Below are 27,369 nucleotides of genomic sequence, written 5' to 3'. Positions count from 1 at the left end.
AACTTAGAATAAATAATTATCAAAATTTCTGGTAATTCCTTCCTCTATGATTAGACAGCAGAACGGTACTTGTGTAAAAACCAAAAACAAAATCTAGCATTACTAGAGAAAAGTTGCACACTTTACAAGTTAATACATGAATTGGAAAAAAAGCGTGACTTCGGCTAGAAAATACGAGTAAAAGAAGCAAATGCGTTTGCGAAAGGCGCATCAGTACCGCAGCTCTAGCTAATCTCGGGGAGCGTTAGACCGAACGAATAAATTCTCCAGCTAACGTTCCTGGATCACGCGAACACCGTCGAGCATATATATCACGTGGCCCTTTCTAGCATCTACAAAGACGTGCAGAGTCACGCGCACTTCACGTTCGGTCCCGCATTGCGCTCCCTGATATCCCTCGCAATAAAGCACTTGACCTGTGCACACCTGCTTCAATCCATTTTCAATCTCTTTTCCATTCTCTCTCTCTCTCTCTCTCTCTCTCTCTCTCTCTCTCTGTCTGTCCTTTTCACTTTCGCCCTTGCAGTTCGTCTACAATATGATGGTGTGCAGTAAGAGCCATAACAATAAACCGATCGAGGAGTTCGTCCTGGTTTCTCCGGCACCTGTCGATACAGCCGCCAAATTGTCCAATATTTATATGAAGCTCTCGGAAAAGGAAAAGGAACGAGCTAAGGACTTGATTGCCGCTGGTAAATCATATATATGTTAATTCAGAAAGAGCCCATTGTTATGCGTAAAGGCAGACCCTCCTTTCTGAATATATTGTAGAGAGTTTGTGCTACGGAGCATGTAGTAGGATGTTCGCAGGCCCTTTGCATTTAGCTACTTAAATATATAAAGACAAAAACAAAACAAAAAATTAGAAAATGGACTTAAACTTGTGAATATCAGTACTAAATTTATATAATTATTCTTACTTTAATTACCTTACCAAGTATGAGCATACTAATTTTTATTTCACATTTTTTTACATTTTATTATTTTACTGTTTTTCTTAATTTTTTTTGCGATTGTACATTACAAATTGTCTTTCTAAATGCAAATTTAACGTAGCGAGAGCCATGCTTAATGTGTCGTGTATTATGTATTTTATTAAATTTGAACTTAATATTGCAACATTAAAATTTAATTTATAATATGGCTTAATAATAGCTATGCTGTCCTATATAGTTTAAAATAATACAAAGAAAGTTCGAATCAATGGCGATGCTTATACAGGCAAGCAGTGTGAATCGATGGCTACGGAGCTTTTAGCCCTGGCAGCGGGAGCAGACTCGGCTGGGCGAATTCTTACATCTATGGATAGACGTAACGTGGAATTTCTCGATGTGCTCATTGAAAACGAACAAAAGGAAGTGATTGCGCACACGGTGGTGCAACGCTACCTCCAGGAACTCTGGCGCGGTAGCCTCAACTGGAACGCCTTTCGCACAATTCTCCTCTTCATAGTCTTTGTCATCTGTCCTCCCGTCTGGGTCGTTTTTGCCCTGCCTCTAGGACATAAGTACAACAACGTGCCCATCATCAAATTTATGTCCTATTTGACCTCCCACATATATCTTATGGTCTTTCTTGCGCTTGTTGGCATCATTCCGGTATACACGGTAAATCATAATGTGCATTGTATTCGAGATAACAGATTATATGGATTAACATAAATTTTTATAAATAGAAGAAACTAAAACTAATAGATTTATTTTTGAGTAATCAATGAAACGACAATAAATTTTTTCTTATGAATTTGTGCATTTTACTTTGAGCATCAGTGGTTGGTACATGATACACTTACTGATACATGATACATGAAACACTACTCTTCTACACTTCATGCATTAATGCTAAACTATAATTATTAATTATAAATGATATCATCTTTTATCTTTCAAAGTATTACATGTTTATAAAAAAATAGCTATACAATGATATGAGGCTTAAGACAAAAAAATCTTGACATTACAGATTACAATTTAAGTTTTGTTACACTTTTATTTCTGTATTATGCTTTTCCTTTACAATCATCATTAAGTCAAAGTCAAATCATCGTTAAGTTGATTAATCATCATTAATTAATCATAAAGTTAAAATATGTGTTTTAATATTTGTACAAATGATTGTTTTTAAATAATCAGCACTATCAGGAAATCCAGATTGAAATAAATTCACACGCGATATAAGATGATAAAACTACAGCAAGACGAACTGCTTTACCTTAAATAATTTTATTAACAGTATGAATTTAAATAGACAGTAATAATAGAACGATTTTATATTATTTATAATATATTGTAAAGAATGATAAATAATAAATTATTTATTTTTTTATATCGTTAAATTATTGCCATTAAGCTCTGTAATGAAAAGTTCAGAAACTCGAATCAACTCTTCTATAAAACAAGCTTTGCTATAATTTAAAACTTTTTAACTTTTTAACTTTAAATATTGATATATTAAAAAGATTTGACGAATAAGGGATGAAATATCAGTATTACTGTATACCCATTCTTCGGTCGATAATTTATCGCTATTTCATACCCAAATAGCGTGTCAGTTTTAGTAGAAAACCCGAAGTAGCTAAGTAAGCTTCGGTACCACATGAATGTGATCAATCATGCAGGTGAACCGGAATCCGTTAATTCCATATTGGTACGAGTGGTGTCTATTGGTGATGCTGTCGGGTCTACTACTATTCGAGCTAACGAATCCGAGCGATAAGAGTGGCCTCGGCTGGATCAAGTTGGCGGTGCTGTTGTTCGGCATCTTCGGCGTGGCCTTTCATCTTCTCGGCTACTTCAATATCGTCAGTGTCGACAACTACGGGACCCTTCTTTACCTAAGGAACCAACTTTTCGCCCTGAGTTTCCTACTGGCTTGTGTTCAAATTCTCGACTTCCTTTCGTTTCATCATCTATTTGGACCATGGGCCATTATTATCGGCAATCTCATGAAGGACTTGGCAAGATTCCTCGCTGTATTGGCGATATTCGTTTTTGGCTTCTCCATGCACTTTGTCGCCCTTAATCAGGCGTTTAAAGAGAAGTCGAATAGAGATACGAATAAGCAAAATAAGCCCGCTTTCTCCGATGGTGAGTATGTCGCATTGGTTTTCTATTAATTCTGTTTTAAAATTTATAACACATTGGTATTATGTTATTTCTTTTTCGTTTATATTGTCTTTAGGTTGTACTTTATTAACAAGTAATTATGTGCGTATATATATATATATATATATATATATATATATATATATATACATACATACATGTATGTATTTCACATTTATTTATTTATTTATTTATTTAAAGGGAGAAGGATTATTTTATCAATTTACTGTCATTATTTTTTATTTATATCAATTATCTTATGAAAGTAAATATATATTCAATTCAATAAACTAACTAAAATATTAATGTAATCTAAACCCATTCTCTTGAAATATATGTTAATAAATAGTTCCACGATCTTATATTAAAAGATACTGTTAAACTGGAAAGACTAAAGTACGTGGCGGGTGGTTGAAAACTTCGTTTTTATTTAATAGTATTTTTCATTTTTATGTTTTAATCGCCAAAATTTATCGTTTTTATATTTTTAAGTCTAAATTACATTTTCAAGAAATTTTATATTTTCTTAAAATGAGCGCCGATCTATTTGTAATTCTTCGCTGTTTCAATCTGTTAATATAGACAACTGAAATTTTTTGTTTTTCCGTTCTCTTTTTTATTTTTATGAATCATTTTATAATATTTTAAATACTTTTTTTAACATGCTTTTGTGTTTTGATAAAAGGCTATAATCCCAAGAAGCCGAAGCGTCCAGGTAACTACAAATATAAGCCATTAAGTTAGGAGATAAGAATGACTTTCAACCACCCTATATAGTTTAGTTTTAGCAATAGTTTCATCCAAAAAAATAGCTATGTGCGACAGCATACCTTAGTATCGCATAATTATAAAATAATGATTGAGAACGAGCAATGTAGATGCATAAGACATAATTGTAAATATATTACTCGGTAAATAACCCCTTAGCAGCTCGACTTTATCGAGATGTAAATGAAAATTAGCTTACTATATTCAATAATATGAAAGTAAGAGTTTGGTAATTGATCAATATTAGAAATGGTGGCGCAAAATTTAACCGAGTGGGAATTGATTGACGTGAATATTCCACCGCCGCCGATGCCACATCGCCGCTTTGGACGCTACAAGAAAAAGAACGAATGTTGCGACGAAAGCACACGAGATTGTAAGTCTTGTTTCCGGTCGGAAAGCCGGGAACTTTATAACCCTATTGTTATACCTGCAGTGTTGAAAATAAGACAGAAACGGTGTTACGCCGCCAACACATTGGATGAAACGATTTTCGCTTTCAAGCTCATCGATGTCATTGTGTCCTGTCCCGCATAAGTGTACAATGCATTTTAGCCGATAATGTGGAGTCCGCCCGTCCTTATGACTTATATTATCTGTGTGTGTACTGTGCGCCACGTAATTATTTCATACTGCCTGCATAAATTTTCATGTGAACCAGGAGATCAAGAAGAATCGAATAAAGCCAACTGTTATTATAGTTTTTATACGAAATTGCTACAATTTCTTTTACAAGCTCGCCTAGTTAATCAAAGCGGAAAAATGAAATTCTAAAGGCTGTTTCCTTATTTATAAATAAAGCTTCTAATTCGCCTAGTATTGTAACTTTTTGATAAATAATATTATTTTTTCAAAGGAAGTTTGTCATTTAATAATATAAGAATATCGATCGTTTTGCGGCTAGGATATTATTTTTCAAGTGTAAAATTAAACATAATTTTCACTGTTTAATCAAGAAGAAAATTAATTTTATGAATTTTTACATTTTTACTAGTAGTACATACTAGTAATAACTATTGGTGTATATAGGATTATATTATGCATATATTCACCTTCGATATCTTAATATTTATTTATTTTTAACATTATCATTTGTAGTTTATTTTTCATCTCGCGTCTACGATTTTATAAAATTTTGTTTAACTGAAATCGCAGACAAAAGGGGTAAATTACATGGGGTACGAAATAAATACGCCCATCAGACAAAATGAAGCGTAATGTTTTCAGATATTTTTGTTAGAAAGAACATTTTTGCCTTTATAAGTACGCCTTGAATTACTCAAACAAAATTATAAAGTTCATTATTACTACTCATCGTCAAAGCTACAAGCAATAAAAGAGAGCCCTTTCGAATTTCTATTTCCAAAAACTGCACGATATTAAGATCGCGCAGACCTCGATTTTGGTGCTTTCAGTAGCTGCGTGCAAAACTTACAGTACGCCCACCAGCAGCTAAAAAAGTGCGACTAACGTTCCATCGCCGCTTTTCCGTGCAGAGATGGGTTGTTTGCCAATGCATGCAGTTATTTTGTATGAAGGTCACGTTTGCGTGGCCAATTATTGCGCCCCGTGTTGTTGGAACGTTTCCTAGATGAGAAGAGCGGAGGTACAACCAGAAGCTTCGCCTGTAATGCACAGCAATATGCGCGTGTGCCATTAAAGCAAGATATATGCCGATTATTTATGTTCACCATCGAAGCACGAAAGCTCACTAGAAACAAATCGCTCATCATAAATTCGCGAAATGGAACCGCGCGAGGACGAAAGATGCCCATAAGCCAAGGAGAAAGAGTGATTCGCGCAAGGACCGCTGGTCGATCTAGATGCAGCAAGTGCAACAATAGTTAATGAAACAACAAGCAACAAAAGCCCAAGCATGTCCACCACACTCGTTCGTCTATAGCATGAGCATGGCAAGTAATGACTGTTGACATGTGCAACTGATCACCGCGTAGTAAAATTGCCTCTTAGATAAATCCTAATTAGTGCCACAGCCTCTTGCCAGCTTAGCGCGAAACGCCTGCCAACAGCATAGGATGAGAGAGAGAGAGAGAGAGAGAGAGAGAGAGAGAGAGAGAGAGAGAGAGAGAGAGAGAGAGAGAGAGAGTGTGTGTGCGTGTGTGCGCGTGTGTGTGTGTGTGTGTGCGCGTGCGTGTGCGTGTGCGTGTGTGTGCACGCGTATGCGTGGGCCTATGGCAATGAAGCTATGAGATATCGATAAAAGAAACGCGGCCATGCTTTGAGAATGAAAAACAAAATAGGGAGATGTTGCCTGGCACGTTACAGTGAAAATGAATCCCGTGCTCGCTTTCGAGTACCTCTTCTTCGCCGTTTTCGGACAGACAACCCACAGCGAGCTCAAAGTCGAGCAGAACCAACCCGAGTGGACCTCGAGCCTCTTTAAGCTCGCTTTTGGCATCTACATGCTGGTGTCGGTCGTTGTATTGATCAATCTCCTCATCGCCATGATGAGTGATACCTATCAGAGGATTCAAGCTCAGTCGGACATTGAATGGAAGTATGGGCTTAGTAAACTTATACGTAATATGCACAGGTAAGAGGGACTTGCATTTAATAGTTAATAGCTACGAACGCAAATCAACGCTATTGTATTTCCCAGTCAGTGGTTATTAATTCGAGCTATTTCCCTTTACCTTTTATGTTTCTTTGTTTATTGGATTTTTAGTTTGTTTATTATTTCTTTTTTTTCTAAATGAATACTTACAGACGCAGGTTTCGCATTTTAATCAATATGAACGCTTGATCGAGTGACGATACTTTTAAAAATCCTAAATACAAATGTAAGGTAGCTGAGGATAATCCATTAACTACGGCGACGGCATTGTTTTATAATAATACATCCATATTACTGGTACAGTTTTGATATTTTTCTTTACAAGATAATAATGTCATTAGTTTTTCAAACAAAATTAGGTTCATTTTTCTCCAAAAAGAACGTAGTTTATTTCAACTCACATTGTACTCATTTAGATATGTGTGTGTGTGTGTGTGTATGTGTGTGTGTATTTTTTAAAAATATAAATTCATAATTATTATAAATATTTAATAGCTAATAATTCAGAATTTTTCAAAAGGTATGAGTATTTATTTTCACTATTATTGAGAATATGATCAATTAGAATTTCAACGATATTTTTCAAATAAAAATAGCAATAGAATTTATCAACTCCAAGATAGATAGATAGATATATAGATAGATAGATAGATAGATAGATAGATAGTATATAGTATAGATAAATTAGTTTAGTTAAATAATTCAACGCTTATCCTACCCTACTAATACAAAATCCTTTAACTACAGACAAAAATACATACAATGCTTATATAGCCACATTATTCTTTATTATATTAAAAACAAAATTAATTTCCAAATGAAAAAAATTCATGCCAATTTCCATCCTATTAAATGCACATGGAAATTACGCACAATTTCATTATTGTCGTAACATAAGAAAAGGGGATCAGACTTAAAGTTTAAATAATGCCTATATATTTATGGAAAATAAAGAAAAAATATATAAGCAATCTGTAATTTTCATTGTGAATCAAGTAATGCAAACTCTACTTGGTATTTTCTTAAAGTGAGCAATATTCTTAATCGTCTTGATAATTGTAAGTTTAAATTTTCCATTAAGTCCGAGGCGAGAACGCTAAAAAGTATATCTAAATATGCTGTGCTTCAATAAAAGACTTACGTCTTGGAAGGCTTTCCTTTTGACGAAGCTATTAAAGTCGAATCGCGCACCTGCGTACTTGGACGATCGCCAATCGCACAAACGACCAATGACAGTTGCCGATAAAAATCACACTTCCCACATGATATCCGTGCTTGTCTCGATCCTACCAGCGCACAACTCTCGCTTAGCAAAGGCGCGAACCTCGAATGAAGCGCGCGCCTGCCCTAATCGCCTGGCCCCGACAAACCATTGGCAATGGGCGCTTCTCCGTTTTCCAGAACGACCACGGCCCCCTCGCCCCTCAACCTCATCACTACATGGATCGTATACTTCCTCAAGCAGTGTAAGCAGCGCACCGCGAGCAAAAAGCGACCCTCCCTGGTGCACATGATGGGACTTCAGAGAGCGGGTCGCATGTCGCCACGCTCGAAAATGGGTGCCAAGTGGCTATCGAAAGTGAAGAAAGTCCAGGTGAGGCCGAACAAGGACAGCATTACACTATCGATCGTCCACCTCAGTCCTCTCGGTAGCCAGCTCTCATTCAACAGCGCCACGAGAATCGAGAGCGTTGTCGACTGGGACGCTATAAGAAAGAAGTATCTAGCGCTCACCGGTAACGAGCCGGAGAAAGAGCCCGAGAAGGAGGAAAAGGATAACGAGGAGGAGCAGGAGGGCCACCACCGTGCCTCAACTGGCAATGCGTTTGCCGTCAGTCCGGGCGGGGCCCAGTCCTCGATACCGCCCGTCTAGTTACTCCTTAGAGCCCAGCTAATCCAACTTATTAGCGCGCGCGTAGTTACATAGGCACCGAGCACAACGATCGTCCACGTAGGTTAAGTGTCGAGGAAAATGTCGAGCTGAGATCGACCGATGCGCCAGGCTTAATGCAATGCGACTTTATGAGAAGCGAGATGAACCCTTGTGTACAAAGATGAGAGGAGAGCGACGAACTGCACAACACACGCCTACCACGGTTCGGGGTTTTTAAATTAGAGAGTAAGTAAGTTTTTGACTGAAGGCCGGCTTGCCGTCGCACAGAGAGACATTTAGATCGAGAAGCCTGCGCACTTACAAGATAATCTCTTAATATATGAATGCCAACAATTTTTAAACTCAACATTATCATCGCTCAAGCTCATCCGAAAGCATTTTCTGCTTTGGCTTGCGCTCTTCGATCGTACATCATCGTATGTTTCACACCATCAAATCATATACATCACAGCGATGCTTTCTCGCTAATTTATTTGTTATTAGTGGGGAATACGCCGTAGGAATATACATTACTTTTAAAAATAGGTCCCAAATAGCTCAATAAATTCGTATAATTTTTATGGCAAGTTAGTAATCTGCTATTACTGTTTCATGTTATGTGCGCATTTAGAAAGCATACTGTTTGCAAAATTGACTGTCCTCTCTATTGTCATTAGAGGACTTCAGAACTCGGCGCAATAGAAAAATACTATATTAAAGTATTCACGAATTTTATATTGAACTTTTATTGCTACATTATAACAACATATTAATATCTTACTTGGAACAATAATTTACAATTTTTTTTTGTCTTATTTATAATATTAAAATATTATTATTTTATTTTGTCGACTTTTAGACAGTTGTTATTAATTAACGAAAACATGTTATTTCTATACAACGAAATATTATTCGCTTTAAATCAATGCACAACAAATTTATTTCCACTCCTTTAAATTGTGCATTTTTATTATACATAACGATATTTATTTTCAATTTCTCAAGGAGCCATGAAAATGTCAATATACTACAATAGTCGGTTATCTATTGAAATTTATGTAAATAACAAATTTACAAGACATTTGAGTCGAATTGATTTATTTATTATAAAATTATAGTTAAAACATATTTGCAAATATTATCAATTCATTGGTTAAATATAGAAAAGATTTGGCACTAAAATAAAATATTAAAGAAGTTGTATTTATTATTTCAATGTTAAGAATACGTGTATGTGATGTATTAGAATTCTATAGAATTCAAGGGAATTTACATAAAAGAATGTACATTCGACTTATGTAGAACATTTAATTAAGATTATTATTTCGTAATGAAATAGCAAGGCTTTTAATTAAATTTTAACCTTTAACATTTTATTTTAAATCATGGATACTAAGGTAAAACTCTTTCATTCGAGACACTATTTCTCTTAAAGTTATGTAAGCTGTCTTGAACGAATCAGTGAAAACTATGACTATTGACGTTAATTGGATGAAAATTATATTAAATAACCCAAATTATAATCACGTGCATGCATGAATATGCCGATTTTGCAAGTTTCACGTTTTACAATAGTCAACATTAACAAAGTGTTAAAATAGAATATAAGCGGAAAAAAGTACATTTTCCATTGCATCGAAATATTATGCCAAATAGATCATAGATATTAGAGCAATTTTACATATTTATTCATAAAATTGTCTTCGACTGCGTAGGTTCTTAGACTCGCTTACTACCAAGCGATTCCAGCATGATATTACCTACATTGCCAAGGAAATAGACAAAACCTTTTTAAAGCATATTTTTCTTTCTCCATTATTTTAATCCTTACATAAATTCACATTATTAATGTACGTGAAGATTTTTACCAGAACCGCAGCATCATAGACACCGGTTCTGGATGTTATTTTGATAATTTTTTTTAGATCTGTTTAGGACGAGGCACATATGCTTTGAAACAAATAATTGGCTAGTGAAATTTTGAGGCGTTGTCGAAGGCATGCGAGAAAAGTTTTTACGCCGTCGACGATCGCAGCAAGAGAAGCTCATTTTCTTCACGAGAGAACTATGTGGTGCGTTAATATTGCAGTTGTAATGTGGCCGCACCAAGCGATCGAGCTCCTCTTCTTCGCGATCTTCGGCCAGACAACCCACGAGAATTTCAAGATTGTGCCACGTGACAAGCAGGAACCCTGGACCACCGCCTTCTTCAAGCTTGCCTTCGGTATCTACATGCTCGTATCAGTGGTCGTACTCATTAACCTTCTCATCGCCATGATGAGCGATACTTACCAGAGGATTCAGGCGCAGTCGGACATCGAGTGGAAATATGGTTTGAGCAAGCTCATCCGGAATATGCACAGGTGCGAATGCTTAGAATTTATCAATACAATTATACCCTATCCTCCATCATAAATAGATTACCTGCCGGCAATACTAAGTTGTTAAAAGCGATGATGGAAGATAAGCTACTTCCCCTCCCCCTTCGGAAGACAGTGATTCAGAATCGATGCCAATAGATTTTAGAATAAAGTAGCTTGTCTATTTAGTAACTGAACTACAATCTTTCTTTACGCGACTGGGTAATTTTTTACATTACCTGATATATTTTCTTCAATTTCCATAAAATCTTCTATACTTGTTCATCCATTTTTAAACACATAGAGTTGCTTGTTTTGTTTTAAATTAGCTCTTACCACCTATCACTTAATCTTCTAAAAATTGCACACGTTAATAACTATAAACTATACTGTATACTATAAACTCGATAAGAACGTTCTATTTTATATTTTAAAAATTAACACATTAGCATATATTTATAAATCGATATATTCGTTAAAGTAATAACTCATTACAATTAATTAAACATTTAAAAAAATAATAATTTAAAAATTATTGTATAATATTAGCGGAATTAATATTCGTAATGAGATATCATTTTTTAAGCCATATTATACATATGAAGTATCATCGATTATTAACTCTTAATATAGCAAGCACATTTCTCCATTCCCGATAAACTTTTACTAGCACATGACATGCAGTTAGTTACGAATCCGTATGCAATGATTACTTACAAGCGTCGCTCACACTAAAAACCGCATCACACAAAACAACTTGGACCAATCGAACTAACTGATCTCTAAAATGTTTAAATGTAGAACTACGACGGCTCCATCGCCCCTGAACCTGATGACCTCTTGGCTCACGTATCTATACAAACTCTGCAAGAAACGCAAGCGAAATAAGGAACGCCCATCACTTGTGAATATGATGGGTCTGCGTCGTAGTGGTCAACTCTCAGCCCGGTCGAAAATGGGCGCCAAATGGTTGTCGAAAGTGAAGAAAACATCGCAGGTTGCCCATAAGGACAGCGTCACCCTCTCGGTTATGCACCTGAGCCCGTTGGGCAGCCAATTGTCATTCGGAAACGTGACAAGGATCGAGCGCGTCGTCGATTGGGACGTGGTGAGACGCAAGTTCCGCGAGCTCCACGGCGAACCCTCGGAAAAGCTAACGATTGAAAGCAAGGACGACGGGGAAACGGATTCGCAGCTTTTGCCCATTGAGGAAGCTACGAGTCTCGTCGGCAGTCAGGCCACTCTTATAGCTTCTGCATCTTAATTGAGATGCTCGCAGAGGGGAAACGAGATGCCGCTGTGCAAGAGCGATGGTCGGAGAGTGCATGATAGAAGAAACCAATGAGAATTGAAGAAGAGGGAGAGAGAGAAAATTTGTGTGAAAGGGGAGCAGAGACAGAGTGATGGAGTGAGCGAGAGAGAGAGAGAGAGAGAGAGAGAGTGAGTGAGTGAGAGTGAGAGAGAGAGAGGAAGAGAAGAGGAAAGAATGCCAACAATGGTTGTCCTCGACTTCATTTATATTAAAACAACGATTTCAACGGGGATGAGTCTCTCTCGACGTAGCCAAATATTATACATTCAATATTGTGACGGAGGCTAACTTTCGAGTCGCTTGCACTCACGCGACACGGTTAGTCCTCATAAATTATTAATTGGTATTTATTGTGTAGACTGAGGCGTCAGTATGGTTGTACGTACGTAATGATGTGCTATAAAACTCACTGTAGATAGTGGCGTTGTTGATTACATTTTGTTTATTGTATACGTACTACTAAATTTTTGCGTAGACGTTAGTATCTAGCATGTTGACGCTTGATTATTGTTTTATGTGCAGAAGCGCGTTCCTCTTAGAGGGATGTAAGGGCGTTTTTCACAATTACGTGACTTCATAACTTCATTATCATATTGTTTTTCAGGAGTATAAATTTTACTCATCACGTTGTGCATACATTGTTATGTATATGTTTTTTGTATAAGTAGGACTGCTGGAATATTGTATTGCAAGAAACTTAAATCAGTTGTAGACCGAAAATCCACCGTAAGATAGCAGAATTTCACATGTGTAGATTGTCTATAGTGCTGTCTTGCCTTCACACATTTTGTAGAAATAAATTTCTTTACATATTTTTTTCAGTGAACGTGAATATTATTACCATTACGGAAAATCTGTTTTTCGCAATTTTCGGTCAAAAGGACACCGACGACTTCACGATATCACTGCGAGATAATACACAACCAAACTGGACTTTATTTTTATTCAAGGTTAAATATGATATATGTAGAAACTAATTTTATTTTATTTCAACACCTAACGATAGGTAATGGTAAAAACAATTTTCTAAAATTTGTTTCCAGATATCCTTTTCAGTTTATATGCTCGTCACCGTAATTGTACTGATAAATCTCCTTATTGCTATGATGAGTGATACTTATCAAAATATTCAGTCGCAAAGTGATATTGAATGGAAATATGGTTTGAGTAAACTTATTCGAAATATGCAAAAGTAAATATTTTATAAAATATAGTAAATATAATATAAATTAATATACATTAATATGTATTTGAATATTATTGCGATATTTTTTAGAACCACAATGGCACCATCTCCGTTGAATTTAGTGACATCCTGGGCTAATCATTTTCATAAAACATACAAATCTAGACGTAAAACCATGAAAGGAATGAGTATAATGAATGGACTTATAGGTCGAAGATTACTACAGAGTCCTTTCTTTCAAGTTAGTGAAACATTAAATTCTATGCTTTATATGTTGGTGATACACTCTAACACTATTGTTGAAAATAAAATATATAGGATGTCTTGGAACGAGGGTTAGCTAAGAAACTTATGAAATATTAAACTTTTTAAAAAGATACATATACTCTAATGATACAACAATTAGAAATTTTTAACATTATTAAACTAAATATTTACATAAAAATTATAAAATTTATTTTCATTTTAGAAACACTTTTTAGAATTAAAAAGCCAAGTTAAAAAATTTTACTCTATTATAACGTATGGAACTAAATAATTATAGTTTCGAAATACATATGTTTTAAAGTTTAATACCTTTTTCAATTTGATACATTCATAAACATAAATACCATTGGATATTAAAGAAAAATGCTTTCATTTAGCTTAGAATTCGTTATTAATATCTGTAATGAGAAAGACTTTCTTAATGTGATATATTTAGGATTATATCTGAAATATATTTGCTTCTTAGGACAATAAAATGCATCCACTAAATTCAGCAAGAAATAATTGGGGCATTTCATTATTGCAACCGAGTCCATTTGGTAGTCAACTATCATTTCGCAATGTTCCCAACATCAACAGCGTGGTAGACTGGGATATCGTGCGTCGGAAATACAGAATTCGATTTGGCGGCGAGATCGAAAAACCTAAAAGTTCTTCACTGATACTTGGTGAAATATAAGAAGAAAAGCTTTCGTTTTTGGTGCGAGTAACGCATATTCTATTTCTACTGACAATATAAAACAAAAGGAACTACGTAATTGATAGTTAACACATATTAAATTAAATTTCTACCTAATCTTCTTTTTGATGGCATTGATTTAGAGAAGATAGCACAAAATCCTGCGATATGATTTGATTAGATTTTTAATTTTCTATCGCTGTTTCAAATAGTACGCTGCGTAAGCTTCATGTTATGAATATATGTACATAATGAAATTTCGAAGTTAATATTAGGTGAAACTTATTTCATAAATACATTAAAAATATAAATGCAGAAGTAATTTTATTTTGTTCTTATTGGTTTGAAAAGAAATATCTTTACTATTACAATTCGCTTCGTCCATAAGGGGATTCTACATTTGTTTCGAGAAAATAAATGCCTCTGGTATTCATTTCCAATTTTTCTCCCATATAAATTATTTGATTTTTATTCTTATCGCATTTACCAGATTTGAACTCCATCCATCCATTACATTCAAGGGCAGGAAAACCTGCAGGATTGATTATGGATTCTCCCATATATTGATGAGATCTCGCATGACTACAATATTCTACAATACACATAACAATATTTAATAATATTTATGTAACGAGTAAATTAATGTAACAATTTATAAAATAAATCACTGAACAATTCATAACAAATATGATTATATAATAATAGAATTTGAAAAAATTATAACGAATTGAAATTTATTTATTTGTGATTAAAAGTAATTGAATTAATTTTTTAAATAAAAGAAAAGTTGAAATAAAATTATCATTTTTTTCATTAATTTAATTTTTGAGTTTTCATGAATTCTTCGTTTCTTCTTCATTTTGCTTTAATTTTACTAAATCGTAATTATGAAAAAATCAATTACGAGTTAATAGTACAGGGCATCCAGGTTGTCGAAAGCTTCCGCCATTCGGATAAAAATCAACGTGACCAATTGGTCGGATGAATCCAGCTGTTCCAGCACATGTATGAATGACATCGACAAATTTTGCATCGGTTAGATCTAAGCGATCATTCAAGTCTTTTAATACAGGTGCTTCAAAATCTGGCCTTGCCGGATCCATGCCAGTAATCCGAGCCATTTTCCCTGATAAATTCCTACCTATCGCACCTGCAATATGTGCTCCGAGACTATGACCTAATACATGAATATTGTCTAAAGATAAAACACCTTCCATCAGGAGGAATCCCATGAATTGAGAAACATAGTCACCAACCTTTATTATTAGATAATAAAATAACCATCATTATATTAACATTCGTTATCGCTCAAGCTTATGCTCAATTGTATATTATTATGTCTATACATATATATAATATAAATTAATAGACATTTATCTGTGCATGCATACGCATATGTGGCTGTATATGCAATATATTTCATTATATTTTCATGACATAAACATATTACGTAATATAATTTGTATAAATTTCTAATTGAATTAATTATATAACATCTTTATACATATCTATTTAAGCTATAAATAAATTTTACTATTAATATTAATTTTATAAATATATATTATTTACCATGCACTGTTTTTAATATTTAAATTTAAATTATATAGATTAAGTAAAAATTAGTTTCCCTAACTTATGCGATTAAAATAAATTATACAACTATTTATCAATTTTTCTACAAAAATGGCAACATTTATGAAAAACATTAGTTTTAAAAAATTCAAACATATGTAACAGACATATTGTTATTAGAATAAATTTTTATAAATCATCTTATTATAAATATTTAATAATATAATAAATTTAATTCGTAAATTAGTTAAAATCAAAAAATTTATTGTAAGTTATGTAGCAAAATTAAAATTTATTATTGATTATTCTAAGTATTATTATTTTTAAATAATAATATGATATTTGATATATTCAATGTCAAAAGTTGAATACATTTAATGACAAAGTATTATAAAATTCTGAAATATTATACTAACAGCATAAAAAATTGTAATATGCTAAAACATTACTTCATGCAAAAAATAATTATATAAGCCAAAATTAGAATAATATTATTTTAATTTGAAAATGTTAAACAAAACATATGAATTATTAGAAAATTATAATGTAATAGATAAATTTATTGTGATTTTATTTTATTTTATTTTTGATACTTTTATATTTCGTCCCGATATATGAAATACAGTATATGATATATAGATATATAGATGAAATATAGCATTAAGCTTCAATATTATAAGAAAATAAGATAAATATTATATGAATATATAGAATAGTAAGCAAAATAAACGTATGTATGTTTTTACTTAACTGTTATTATAAAAACTTAAAGTGTTTATATATGTACATGCAACGGCGAATTAAATAATTATAAAATGTTAATGTAATTGAAGCAAATTATCAAAAGTTATTAAAATTTTTAAATAAAATATGTGGATTCTATTTTATTAATAGTCAATATATAATAGTAAAATAATTATTTTAATTTGTTCAACATTTTTGAAAATGTTCTAATACTAACTTGTTTTGTTAAGCTTGCAGAAACTAAATATTCTTTTAAAGATCCTGCTGACCAATCGACAACAATAATATTATAATTTCCCATTAATAAATAATTTCGACGGATATCTTGTATCCAAGAACTATTTCCATTATCGGTCCAGCCATGAATGATTATTTTTGTTATACCAAGAGTGATAAAATTTGAATTTCTTAAGCTTATAATGTCGTCGAGTTTAAGCATTAGAGGCTCGCTTGGATTTTTTCTAGTGAATAAAGAAAAACTGATATCTCGTTCAGGTACCATAATAGGATCTAATACATTTGTCAAGAATAAAAAATCTTCTGGGAGTGTTGACAATGAATTAATGTAACTATCCAGTATAACTTCTTCCAAGAGAAAGTCTGGCAAATTTTCAAATTGCTGTCGAGTTGGTACATCAGCAGTAATATTACTAGCTTTATTAAAACAAAATACAAAACAAGAAAAATTATATTTATTATATTGTTCATAAATTATGCATTCATTCATTCATTAATTCTACAGCACTTTTAATTAGTGTTTATTTAAGCATTATTATTATTAATTTTTAGTATTTCTGCAAAATTAAATTTGATGCTCTTATAAGAAACGCACTGTAAGACTAAATAGTTAATTTTAATATTACTTGCAATTATAAATAAGAAGAAATGTACGATGAGCGAAATCATTTTGTTTTGATTTTTTTCTGATACTAATCCTAGAAATAGGAGTAGATTTCTTTTATACACGCAACTTATCTAACCTAATGAAACTAAATACAATCATTATTATCGTTATATAACTGCGTTTAAATTTATATATTCTTGATAGAAAAGTTTGTTTTTTGCATCGCCAGTATGCCATTACCTACAATAATTTATGCAAATTCATTAATAAATATTGTAACATTAAATTTGAACAAATTTTAAAACAATTTATAAATATAATTTCTAAATCAATATTAATTAAATTAATATTAATCATCACATCTATATTAATATACTCAAATGTATTATTTTTAATTTTTAAATTTTAATAAAATAAAAAATGACTATGAAAAAACAAAGCAAGGATGAGTATGTTTATTCTAAAAATGTATTAGTTATAATTATTATTTAACAATTAATTAGATATAACGATAAGTATTAATTATTGAATGTTAAGTATTAAAGAAATATTAATTAATAATAATAATTACAAAACATATATCTAAAATATTTTCTTTTTAATGTTGACTATTTTATTTATGATTTTGTTTTAACATCAATAATTGATTAAGTATCAAATATTTCTTTAATATATTGTATATATATTATTTATCAATTATAAATTTTATATATTGATATATGGAAATTAAAAACTATAATGTAAAAAGTAATTACAAATTTTTTTATACTCAATATATAAATTTAAATATATATCACATGTAAATAAAACTGATTTTAATAAAAATAAAGTATTTGTGACTTTCTCTAAATAATAGTTTTTTTATGTAAGGTCAAATACTTTAACATGAAATTTTACTAGCTTACTGATAAATAAATTACAAGAAGCAGCTACTCCGTAAGTGCATTTCAGATCTTTAGTAGAAAATCTATAAGCACCTGAAATTTTAATATACTGGCTTTAAGAATAGACTTGCATATTTACTTAATAATTATTTCTAATACGTTATTTTCATTTTTGTTAACAAGATTCAAAGTTTTTTGTATAAAACTGACTGATTATAAATACTAACTATATATCATTTGCAAATCTTCAATCTTTAATATTATTTATAGTTATAAATTGTATGGTTGAATTATGTAGTTATAAATGAATTAAATAGTTTAAATTTTTATAAATTATTTTACCTTTTAAATGTCTTTATAAATATTTCATTTTGGTATGTAATATGAAGTCTTTTGGTAAAAAGTTTATGCCTTTACCATATTCACTTAATTCTGTTAAAACTTTACTTTATCTATGCATATTTAATGCCTATTAAATGCCTATTACGCTTTAATGTCTATTATATATTTTTCAAGAAATAAATTTAAAATAGAACACATATTTTGTAAATATGCTTTTCATTTTTTTGTAGGCTAATTGTGATTCACTGATTTTATTATAACAGACCATTACATTTATAAGTATTCTAGATAATAATTTATTCATTGTCTATTTTTATTCATTATTTTCCAACCATTTAAATATTTTAAGTAATATACACCTCTATTTATCTTTAAAAAATTTATTGATATTTAATGATATTATACACATATAACATTAATTTTTATTAAAAATAATAAAAGATATTCTCTTATACCTCGCTTATACCTTTATTTTATTCACATTAAAAATATCCTTAGCTGTAATTGTTAAATAATTATTTTGATGAACTTAAATCATTATATATAAGAACTATTATCTAATTCTCATTTTAAATAGAACTTTAGAATTTGGTTGAATACATGGGAAACCATCAAAATATCCATATTTGATTGATTATAAATTATAGATGTGTCAAATCTTTTTATACTAATAATATTAATTTTAGGTCCTTGTGTAATTCATCGCTTAGCGAACAGACATTTGTTTAGTATAGTGAAAAAATATTAAATTGAAAGACTCGCATGAAGTTCAAGAATAACTTTTGTCTCTGAAGGAATTACTTCTCCAGTACCATGAATTTTTATTAGTTTGTAAATCTGAAATTAATATTAAAAATATTTTTATTATTGTTTTCCTTAATGTATGTCGAAATTCTAATATTATTACATAAATTTAAAAATGAGTGTTTTAGCTTAAAATAAAATCTGAAATAAAATAATTAAAATAAAAAATAAGTAAACTCTATAATGAAATTCTATTAATCCAGTCAAAAAATCAATGAAAATACAGGTGATTATCTGAAAAACTTAAATAAAATATCAGTTTTTGATTTTAATAAATATCGTGTGTATAATAGACAATTTACCAATTATTGTTAGATATTTATTAAGTTTATAATTTAATATTAATTACCACTAGTACTATCATAAGATGTAGAAATAAGTTGCATTTAATTTACAATATGTCCTTTTTCTTATATACTAGTCATCTGTAGTACAATGGTGTCAAATAATATTTGACAACTGGTATGTTTTCATATATATTATTATCATTATTTTCTGTTTTACCCTTTAAATGTTTTATTTGTAGTATTTCAACATTATTCGACTAAATATTTTTATAATATTTATTATTCTTTTCTTTATCTACTACATATATAAAGTTATTGGTATCCAAAGTAAAGCCATTGCTGCTTAATATGAATTAATTAACCTATGGATTACTTAATATTAACTAATAATTATTTAATATTAATATAAATTGTAATTATTTCAAATAAACATTAAATTAAAATCTAAAATAATATATAACGTAAGAACCAAATATAAATAATAAAAAGGGCAAATTTCTAAAATGTAAATTTAAAAAGTTATATAGTATACGATACATGCATTTTAAAAATGATATTGCATTTCAAATCTATTAATATTAAACTACTAAAAATAATAATAGGTATAAATAATAATTTAATAAGTCTTCTACATTAAATGAAGTATTACTAATATTAAAAAATGTTTCAATAGTAAACTACATCGAAGTTCCAAAAACGAGTACCACAAATAATCAACTATTTCTCATCATAATATCATTAATATATTATTTATATATTTCTTTTTCATTTTTAAGTAATTTTTGTCTATTTAATAATAATAGTAGGTATTAATTACTTGACTTATTTTATTGATATTCATATAATGAATATATCAATCTATATATTTATTACATACATAATATATACAATAATACAATAAGAATCCAAGATGAATTGAAGATATATATAGTAATTAAAAATGAATTTAGTTAGCAAATTACGACATATATTACTTTTCAAAAAATATTTAAAATATTCGTTCAATTTCAGAGTACAACCATCGCCAACATTTATATTATTGTTTTCATAGTTACTAATCAGTTGTATTTATTATTATGTACTATTAATTAAAAACATTATAGACTTGCAATAATGATTTAGTCAATTGTTCAAATATTTTATATACTCAAATTTTTTACTCAAAGATATCTTTTTACAATAAATATATATAACTCGAATTGGACCTAATATAACCTAACCATAGAGTTTGTGAGTATTTTACAATTTAACGATACAGCTGAATCGTCGGTCAAGTAATAACGAAAAGAGAATACTGAGAAAAAAAAACTAATACTGTAATAATATACATTATTGATTTTTTAAATTTTATTACATTTTAAGGTTAAAAATATTTCTTATTGCATACAACATAATTAACAAAGTTAATTTTTAATAAATAATATTTATATGTAAATTATAGAAAAAATTATTTTTATTTGGTGGTTGTAATTATAATTGATAATATTAAAAATAATTTATTAATAACTTGAACAACACAATTAATATAATGAATACTTCTGTTTATTTCATTATAGGTTTATATTGAGTAATAAATTTCTGTTAACATGAAACTTGATATTGATGAGAATGCTGTTAATAAAAACTTGCAAATAGTATCAGTAAGTTATACGTTGATATACTTGAATTAATTACTTCTATTATTAACAATGTTAGATTAATATGTAATTGAAAATCATAATTTTTAGCAGGAAATTCAAGACCAACCACTATCTTGGTTACAAGAAAACATGAGAAAAAACTACTCAGAACCATGCCAATCTTATAAAACTGTTATTCCGTTACCTGGTAAAACTATTTTTTTATTGTCAAATTAAATTTTTCAATTCATGATTATATATATATATATATATATATATATATATATATATATATTTATTTTATGGTTTACTTCTTCTTAATTTAATCTGATTTAATATATTTCAATTTTTTTACAACTCTAGGTGCATGTATCAAAACTTGGACAAACACTGGTGATAAACTTTTTGTTAATGTTTGCCATTCAACAGAAATATGTGCCCCAAAAGACATATGCGATATGGAACTTTTACAGGAGATGGCTAAAGAAGAAATTACTTTCCTTATTCCAATGGCAATAGGATTTGAGAGAATGTCTAAGGATAAAGGTTTATATCATAATCTCAAAAATTTCACATTAATATTAGATATTTTAATATATTTATAAATATATACCTATTGTTAGATGGTATTGATAGATCGACATTTGATATCTTAATAAACACAAGGTTTTTTGAAAAATGTATGGGAAGACCATGTTTTTGGAAATTTACTGTTCTAGTACTTCTTAATGCGATTAAGGAGAAATATGGAAAACTTATAGATCCCTCAAAATATGTTGTTTTGAAAAACTGCAAGGTTTAACGTCCTTAAAGAACAGGAATTACTGATCAAACCTTTTTTATTTTTATTAATAAATGGTTTTATTAAACAATAGGTAATGGGAGCTCTGGATAAATTTAATATAGCAGATCGAGAGGCAAGAATGCCTTCAAATAAAAAACCTTTGTTAAAAAAACCTTTGATCGAAGTACTTGATGAGCATATAACTGATAATATTGAATATAAACAAAAACCAATTAAGACAAAAAATATAAAGGAGCAAAACTATGTTATTGTTAAATCAGATAATAGAAAAAATTTAATTGGTTTCTTTTATTTGCCTTCGTCAAATATTGAAGATATTATAATAGATCTTGGAGAGAATCGTATAATAATTGAAAATCAAAAGAATAATACTTTGATTGATATATTCATACCATACCATATTGATAATGAATGTAGTATTGCAAACTATGATAGCAATTTAAATGTAAGATACTATTTTGCAATTAATATAAATTATTGCATTTTTATAAATAAAATTTTTTTATTATTACAGATTCTTAAACTGATATTAATTTTAAAAAGTGTATAAATTAAAAATTATTTTTTGCATAACTAAGTTAATACGTAAAGTATTTTGTAATAATATATAAATAGATTTAAAGTATAATTCATTGGTCCACAAAATTTATTATAATACAATCCTTTCAGAATAAAAATTCATAAGTAAATATTTTTATGAAAATAATGTTAAAAACAATTTTTATTGTATTGAACATATATATTGAAATAAAAAATTGCTATATATGATAAAATACAAATTATGATTGTATGAACATAAGTTTTAACAATTATCTTATTTATATTTAACATTTATTAAGTAATGTTTACTTATTATTCTGTGTAGAAAGTTGGGCGTTCTATACCTATCATGGCAAAGATATTCGGTAGTAAATAAACAATATTGAAACCTATCATAAAACAAGTAATATATTTGTAAACCAAATCGACTAGTATTTTCTTTTTATTCTTTAAGGAATCTTTGCTTTGCATTAATTCCTTTGAGTTAACTTGCAATATAGCACACATTGTATTATAAGTAAGAGTTTTACAAATCACTTTGGTGCCTAATACACAACAAAAGCCAAAAATTGTTCTTAAAGTTGTTATGCCAAGTATTAAATAAGATGGCCATATGATTTCATAAGGTGGAGGCTGAATTGGCATTACAAATGCTCCAGTCTTATAGTTTAGCCAAGCACCAACATGAACACCAGCAGTTACGGAAATAACAAGAGTAGTATCTCCTCTATAATAATAATATGTTATGATTTTGAATAAGAAATTTAAAAAATTATTTATTTATAAATTTGTCTACGTAAGAAAATATAAATTCATATTTTTTTAAAAAATATCAACAATTTGAGAAAATGAACTATACCTTGTTGGTGTCCATTTATCACTGCGTGGATAATAAATTATTATTAATATACTAATGATTACAAATGCTAAGAGGGTCCAACCATTAGTAAGAAAATAGTAATCCAATATATTTACCAATGGAACAAATAGGATCATCAATAAAATGGATAAAATTAATCCAACAAGTACATCTAATACAGTATGCATGCCCAAATATATTCTGCTTACACAAATTAACGAACACCTGTAAATAGTTAATATTTTTAATTATATAAGCTCTAGTATATGAATATACATGAAAAAAACTGTTTCAAAATAATCATTATTTTTTATTAAGTTTATCAAATTCAAAATTAATTTTATTATTAGCATAAAATATCTTGCCATAAAATTGCAGCAATACAGCCAGCAACTATAGAATAGTTATATTTATTCATTGTGAAAAGAATAACACTGAAAGGAATGGAAACTCCAATCATGGCATGTGTCGATGGCATTCCATATTCTAATGACCATTTTTTTTGTAATCTTGCTACTGGTGGAGACGAAGGTCTAGGCCAACAAATAATATCTTTTAAAGCTTGTCCAATTGACATTATTGTTGCCCAAACAAGCACAATTTTACGCCCAGCAGATCCGTCAATATTCCAAAACCAAAATGGAATAAATGTTAAATAAAATACTTCATCACCTAATTCCGTTCCAAAAAGAAATAAATAATACCAAAAGTAATTTTTTATCTTATAACTTATTTTATCTTCGACATGAATAGCGGATGCATTATCACTATTTAAACGAGATTCATTTTGATGATTATTATTTGTTCTTTCGATCTCATGGTTTACATGTCCATTCTTCGATAAATGCGAATTAGCATTTGCTGGGCTATTTTTTTCATTTTTTGCTGTCCAATCATTAATTGTATTTATTGCTTTGTTTTTACTATGTTCATTGTAATGAATTTGAACACCAAAAAATTCTTGAATTCTGGAGACTAAATATGGATCCCTATAGTGTTGAAAAAATTTGGACCACATTTTCCATGAATTCAAGGAAAAGTTTGCCTAAAAGTAAATACAAAATTATTGGTTATGTTAATTAAATCATGGTTAAAAAATAATATGGTTTAAATGATTTTTCATCTTGTGGTATTCACAAATTAAAAAATTGGATAACATATAAATTCTATGGCTCAATTAAACTGTAACGATATTTACAACGGTCGTCTTGAACATAGTCTTTATTTAAAAAGAAAAAAATATACGAAAGTGTCCTTGCACAATAGTAAATCAATTTTTTTTTCATTTGCAAAAGGTAGGCCAAAAAGTCATAGAAAGCAATAATAATAATAGGTAATCTATATGGCCCGACGTATTACCGACGTCAATAGGCGACCATCCGATTATTGAGATTATTCAGCAAAATGTAGTCACGCGACAGATAAATTTCACAAAGCAATCGGTGTTAACCAAGCTAAATAGGATTTTATCATTAAACTATCAATTGTAAAGGTAACTTACTATATATCGTTTTTAATTTAACATATTCCGTTATGATCCTCGCTATTGAAAAAGCCTCATCCTTTGGCCTTTAATTCACAAGTCAGTGAATGCGTATATCGTCTGCTCTTTCTCCGGCTCGCCGAAGCAAGAACATCAGCAACAGTATTATATAGGCTTTCTCCCTTCAAATAAAAGCCAAAAGAACACGCACTTTGGCTTTTTCGCCGGAGATTGCGCAAAGTCCTACCAATGGACACACTCGTACTCGTGTATTCGAGGATGGTCGGTTTGTCGCCGCCTAGCGTAATGATTCTCGAGGATCGTTTTCTATATGATCTACGTATGACCACATCCATGCGCAACACACACTGTAATGTTGACTCAAGTTTTTTCCTCTAATGGCCGATTGTACGTACGATAACGATAGGAGAATGCGTTGAAGCACATACTGATTGCTTTTGATTGGGAATTCGGTTTTTTTTTTGTGACGTAATAAAGCACGTGACACCTTCTCGACAATGATACCTCTTCAGTGGCATCGAGCAAGTATTTACTTCTTAACAGCAGAGCGCATTTCGCGGGAATTTAATCAATATCCCTCCCCTACATCTCATCTCAAACTCATTTAACCAAAGTTCCAAGCATACGGGCATTACGCTACTATATAATAAGTGACTTGATAATCGCAACCGGCTTTCTACCCCAGTCCTTCATTAAACCCTTATTACCCAACGGGTAGCCATCGTGGTAATCATCGTGGCCATTATTACTATAATTGACTAGAATATTAATGCGAGCACATCGATCGATCTCATTCGACGAGCACGTCTAACTGACACGACTAGCGCTACCAAATTGGCGAAAAAGCTTTGTAAAAGCGCGATTATCAATAAGGGGAGGGTTGAATCGCGCTGCAGATGTAGATACGTTGCAAGCGGCCGAGATGCGGGAGGCAATGCGCATGCGAGGAATTATATTAAAGGTGCCGGATATTCGCGCGCCGGGCACCGACGGATAAAGTAGCTTCCTACTATTGGGGCAGCGGTTTTCCTGGCCTCGCAGTCAAGTTCATCATTGTCGTCGGCCGCGCGCGGCGATAAACGGTCGAACGCCTCCTCCGTGTGCTCCCTACATTCCCGGGCCGAGTTCCGAGGACGGAGAGTCTCGGAGATCTCGAACCAGATGCCGCCAGTGTGTAAAGCCTGAATCGCCGACGGGGAGCCCCCGTCTCTTCCGCAGCTCACGATTGCCTGACAGCTCGAGCTGTCAGTGGTGAGTGTTACGCTGGTTATTTGTCTGGAGGTAAGGGTCGAGGGGGTCGATACAGACCGCGGCTCCGTAGCTCCTCGAGACGCGCATCCCCGGGGCCGAGGCAGATCGGCTGACCCGCGAGCAGGGCTGTGCAGGTGAGCGGGGAAGTCCGGGGCCACCGGTGGGTGGGCACGTAAGAGGGAACGGCTCGCCGGTAGTGCTAGCTAGTAACGCGACTCGGCTCGCGCTGGAAGATTCCATTGCCGTGCTCGTCGTCCCGTAGGGGCTCCTCCTCGACTCCTAGCGCCTCTCCTTTGTCTCCCGGGGGGCCCCGCTAGTCGGTACCGAGTCGCCGTGAGTAGCAGCGCCGTTCGCTTTAATCGCGGAACGCGGCGAGTGCTGGCGCCCGTGATTACGTTTGTTCGCGCGCGTGTGCGTGTGCGTGTGCGTGTGCGTGCACCCGCGTTCGTGGACAAGGGGGGACGCGCGGTGCGGTGTCACGGCAGGCCACCGCTTACCGTTATCGACGACGGCACCGCACGCACACCTGGGAGAGTGGAATCTGGCGCACAATCGTCGTCGTCTTTCAGCTGGACCCTCTCAGCTGATGGGCTCAGAGCCCCGCCACGACAAGCAGTACCCAGTCCCGCACGTACTTTCGTACAGCGAGTCGCGGCGACCCTTCGCTCGTCCTCGCTCGATTTCGCGCCCGCGTCGCCTGCCCGTATTATCCCGTCGCTACGGCTCGTATAGATTGATCCTCCTCTTGTGATTTGTCTTCGTCTGGCACCTGCACCGAGATATGGCAAGATCCTGCGCGAGCAGTCGAGCGATCGTGACGATTGTTAACTCGGGCTCTCCGCGTGAAAGTTTTGTTCGTGAACAATCTTACTGTTACGTTCTTCACGTACCAAGATATACGAGCTCGTCAGGTACCATCAGTGCTTTTTGTTGTTGCTTCTATTTTATTATATTCTATTTGTTTTTGTTTTGTTTTGTTTTGATTGTGTTTTTGTGTTTTTCATTGTTTTTGATTTTGCTGCCCCGGCGGTTTATTATTCTTTCGTTCTTGTTTCGGTACAGTATGATTGGAGGAAATTTCGGTCGCTCGATGTGTCATATGCGAAATTCTCTTATTTTTACGGCTTTATACCGCTCGCTCACTCGTCATTTGCTCTTTCATTCGTCCGTTCGTTCATTCGTTTGTTCGT

At 31.9% G+C, this 27,369-nt stretch overlaps 6 protein-coding genes across 9 annotated transcripts in view; 4 read left to right on the top strand and 2 right to left on the bottom strand.

Moving 5' to 3' along the window:
- The window catches only part of nompC (no mechanoreceptor potential C), a 31,896-nt gene extending 22,997 nt beyond the window's left edge, over nucleotides 1–8,899 (top strand). Inside the window, exons 13-18 of the mRNA XM_011501852.1 lie at nucleotides 527–692; nucleotides 1,222–1,607; nucleotides 2,618–3,086; nucleotides 4,120–4,248; nucleotides 6,159–6,426; nucleotides 7,849–8,899. Coding sequence (XP_011500154.1) covers nucleotides 527–692; nucleotides 1,222–1,607; nucleotides 2,618–3,086; nucleotides 4,120–4,248; nucleotides 6,159–6,426; nucleotides 7,849–8,320 — 1,890 coding nt within the window. The 3' untranslated portion in view covers nucleotides 8,321–8,899. The remainder of the gene's footprint in view (nucleotides 1–526; nucleotides 693–1,221; nucleotides 1,608–2,617; nucleotides 3,087–4,119; nucleotides 4,249–6,158; nucleotides 6,427–7,848) is intronic.
- Nucleotides 8,900–10,071: 1,172 nt separating this feature from the next.
- On the top strand, nucleotides 10,072–12,091 carry LOC105364019 (short transient receptor potential channel 4). Its single transcript, XM_011501853.1, has 2 exons — nucleotides 10,072–10,683; nucleotides 11,482–12,091. Exons 1-2 carry the CDS (start codon nucleotides 10,388–10,390, stop codon nucleotides 11,942–11,944), a joined length of 759 nt encoding a protein of 252 aa, XP_011500155.1. The 5' UTR covers nucleotides 10,072–10,387; the 3' UTR covers nucleotides 11,945–12,091.
- Nucleotides 12,092–12,176: 85 nt separating this feature from the next.
- LOC105364020 (short transient receptor potential channel 5) lies at nucleotides 12,177–14,396 on the top strand. 3 transcript variants are annotated; one of them, XM_011501856.1, is made up of 6 exons: nucleotides 12,177–12,310; nucleotides 12,597–12,718; nucleotides 12,815–12,942; nucleotides 13,036–13,184; nucleotides 13,269–13,419; nucleotides 13,912–14,396. In XM_011501856.1, the coding sequence occupies exons 4-6, from the start codon at nucleotides 13,054–13,056 to the stop codon at nucleotides 14,122–14,124; spliced, it is 495 nt and encodes a 164-aa protein (XP_011500158.1). In that variant the 5' UTR covers nucleotides 12,177–12,310; nucleotides 12,597–12,718; nucleotides 12,815–12,942; nucleotides 13,036–13,053; the 3' UTR covers nucleotides 14,125–14,396. The 3 variants fall into 3 exon arrangements, with proteins under 3 accessions (XP_011500158.1, XP_011500159.1, XP_011500157.1); XM_011501857.1 differs by lacking the exon at nucleotides 12,177–12,310 and adding an exon at nucleotides 12,452–12,469; XM_011501855.1 differs by lacking the exon at nucleotides 12,177–12,310 and having other exon boundaries at nucleotides 12,484–12,718.
- A 75-nt stretch (nucleotides 14,397–14,471) lies between these two features.
- Nucleotides 14,472–17,443, bottom strand: LOC105364122 (pancreatic triacylglycerol lipase-like). The gene is made up of 4 exons (XM_011501986.1): nucleotides 17,421–17,443; nucleotides 16,658–17,090; nucleotides 15,029–15,380; nucleotides 14,472–14,716 (listed from the first exon to the last, which is right to left on the bottom strand). The coding sequence occupies exons 1-4, from the start codon at nucleotides 17,441–17,443 to the stop codon at nucleotides 14,490–14,492; spliced, it is 1,035 nt and encodes a 344-aa protein (XP_011500288.1). The 3' UTR covers nucleotides 14,472–14,489.
- Nucleotides 17,444–21,315: 3,872 nt separating this feature from the next.
- Nucleotides 21,316–22,626, top strand: PIH1D1 (PIH1 domain containing 1). The gene is made up of 6 exons (XM_011501984.1): nucleotides 21,316–21,428; nucleotides 21,584–21,766; nucleotides 21,844–22,016; nucleotides 22,096–22,470; nucleotides 22,540–22,565; nucleotides 22,617–22,626. The coding sequence occupies exons 1-6, from the start codon at nucleotides 21,371–21,373 to the stop codon at nucleotides 22,624–22,626; spliced, it is 825 nt and encodes a 274-aa protein (XP_011500286.1). The 5' UTR covers nucleotides 21,316–21,370.
- Nucleotides 22,627–22,850: 224 nt separating this feature from the next.
- Nucleotides 22,851–25,515, bottom strand: LOC105364017 (sphingosine-1-phosphate phosphatase 1). 2 transcript variants are annotated; one of them, XM_011501850.1, is made up of 4 exons: nucleotides 24,926–25,515; nucleotides 23,790–24,469; nucleotides 23,425–23,649; nucleotides 22,851–23,292 (listed from the first exon to the last, which is right to left on the bottom strand). In XM_011501850.1, exons 2-4 carry the CDS (start codon nucleotides 24,440–24,442, stop codon nucleotides 22,878–22,880), a joined length of 1,293 nt encoding a protein of 430 aa, XP_011500152.1. In that variant the 5' UTR covers nucleotides 24,443–24,469; nucleotides 24,926–25,515; the 3' UTR covers nucleotides 22,851–22,877. The 2 variants fall into 2 exon arrangements, with proteins under 2 accessions (XP_011500152.1, XP_011500153.1); XM_011501851.1 differs by lacking the exon at nucleotides 24,926–25,515 and adding an exon at nucleotides 24,623–24,637.
- Between the last annotated feature and the right edge of the window lie 1,854 nt (nucleotides 25,516–27,369).

This window comes from Ceratosolen solmsi, unplaced genomic scaffold (genome assembly GCF_000503995.2).
Source record: "Ceratosolen solmsi marchali unplaced genomic scaffold, CerSol_1.0 scaffold23, whole genome shotgun sequence".
Classification (NCBI taxonomy): Eukaryota; Metazoa; Arthropoda; class Insecta; order Hymenoptera; family Agaonidae; genus Ceratosolen; species Ceratosolen solmsi.
Note: the sequence above shows the minus strand (reverse complement) of the source record. Positions and strands in the feature narration are given on the sequence as shown.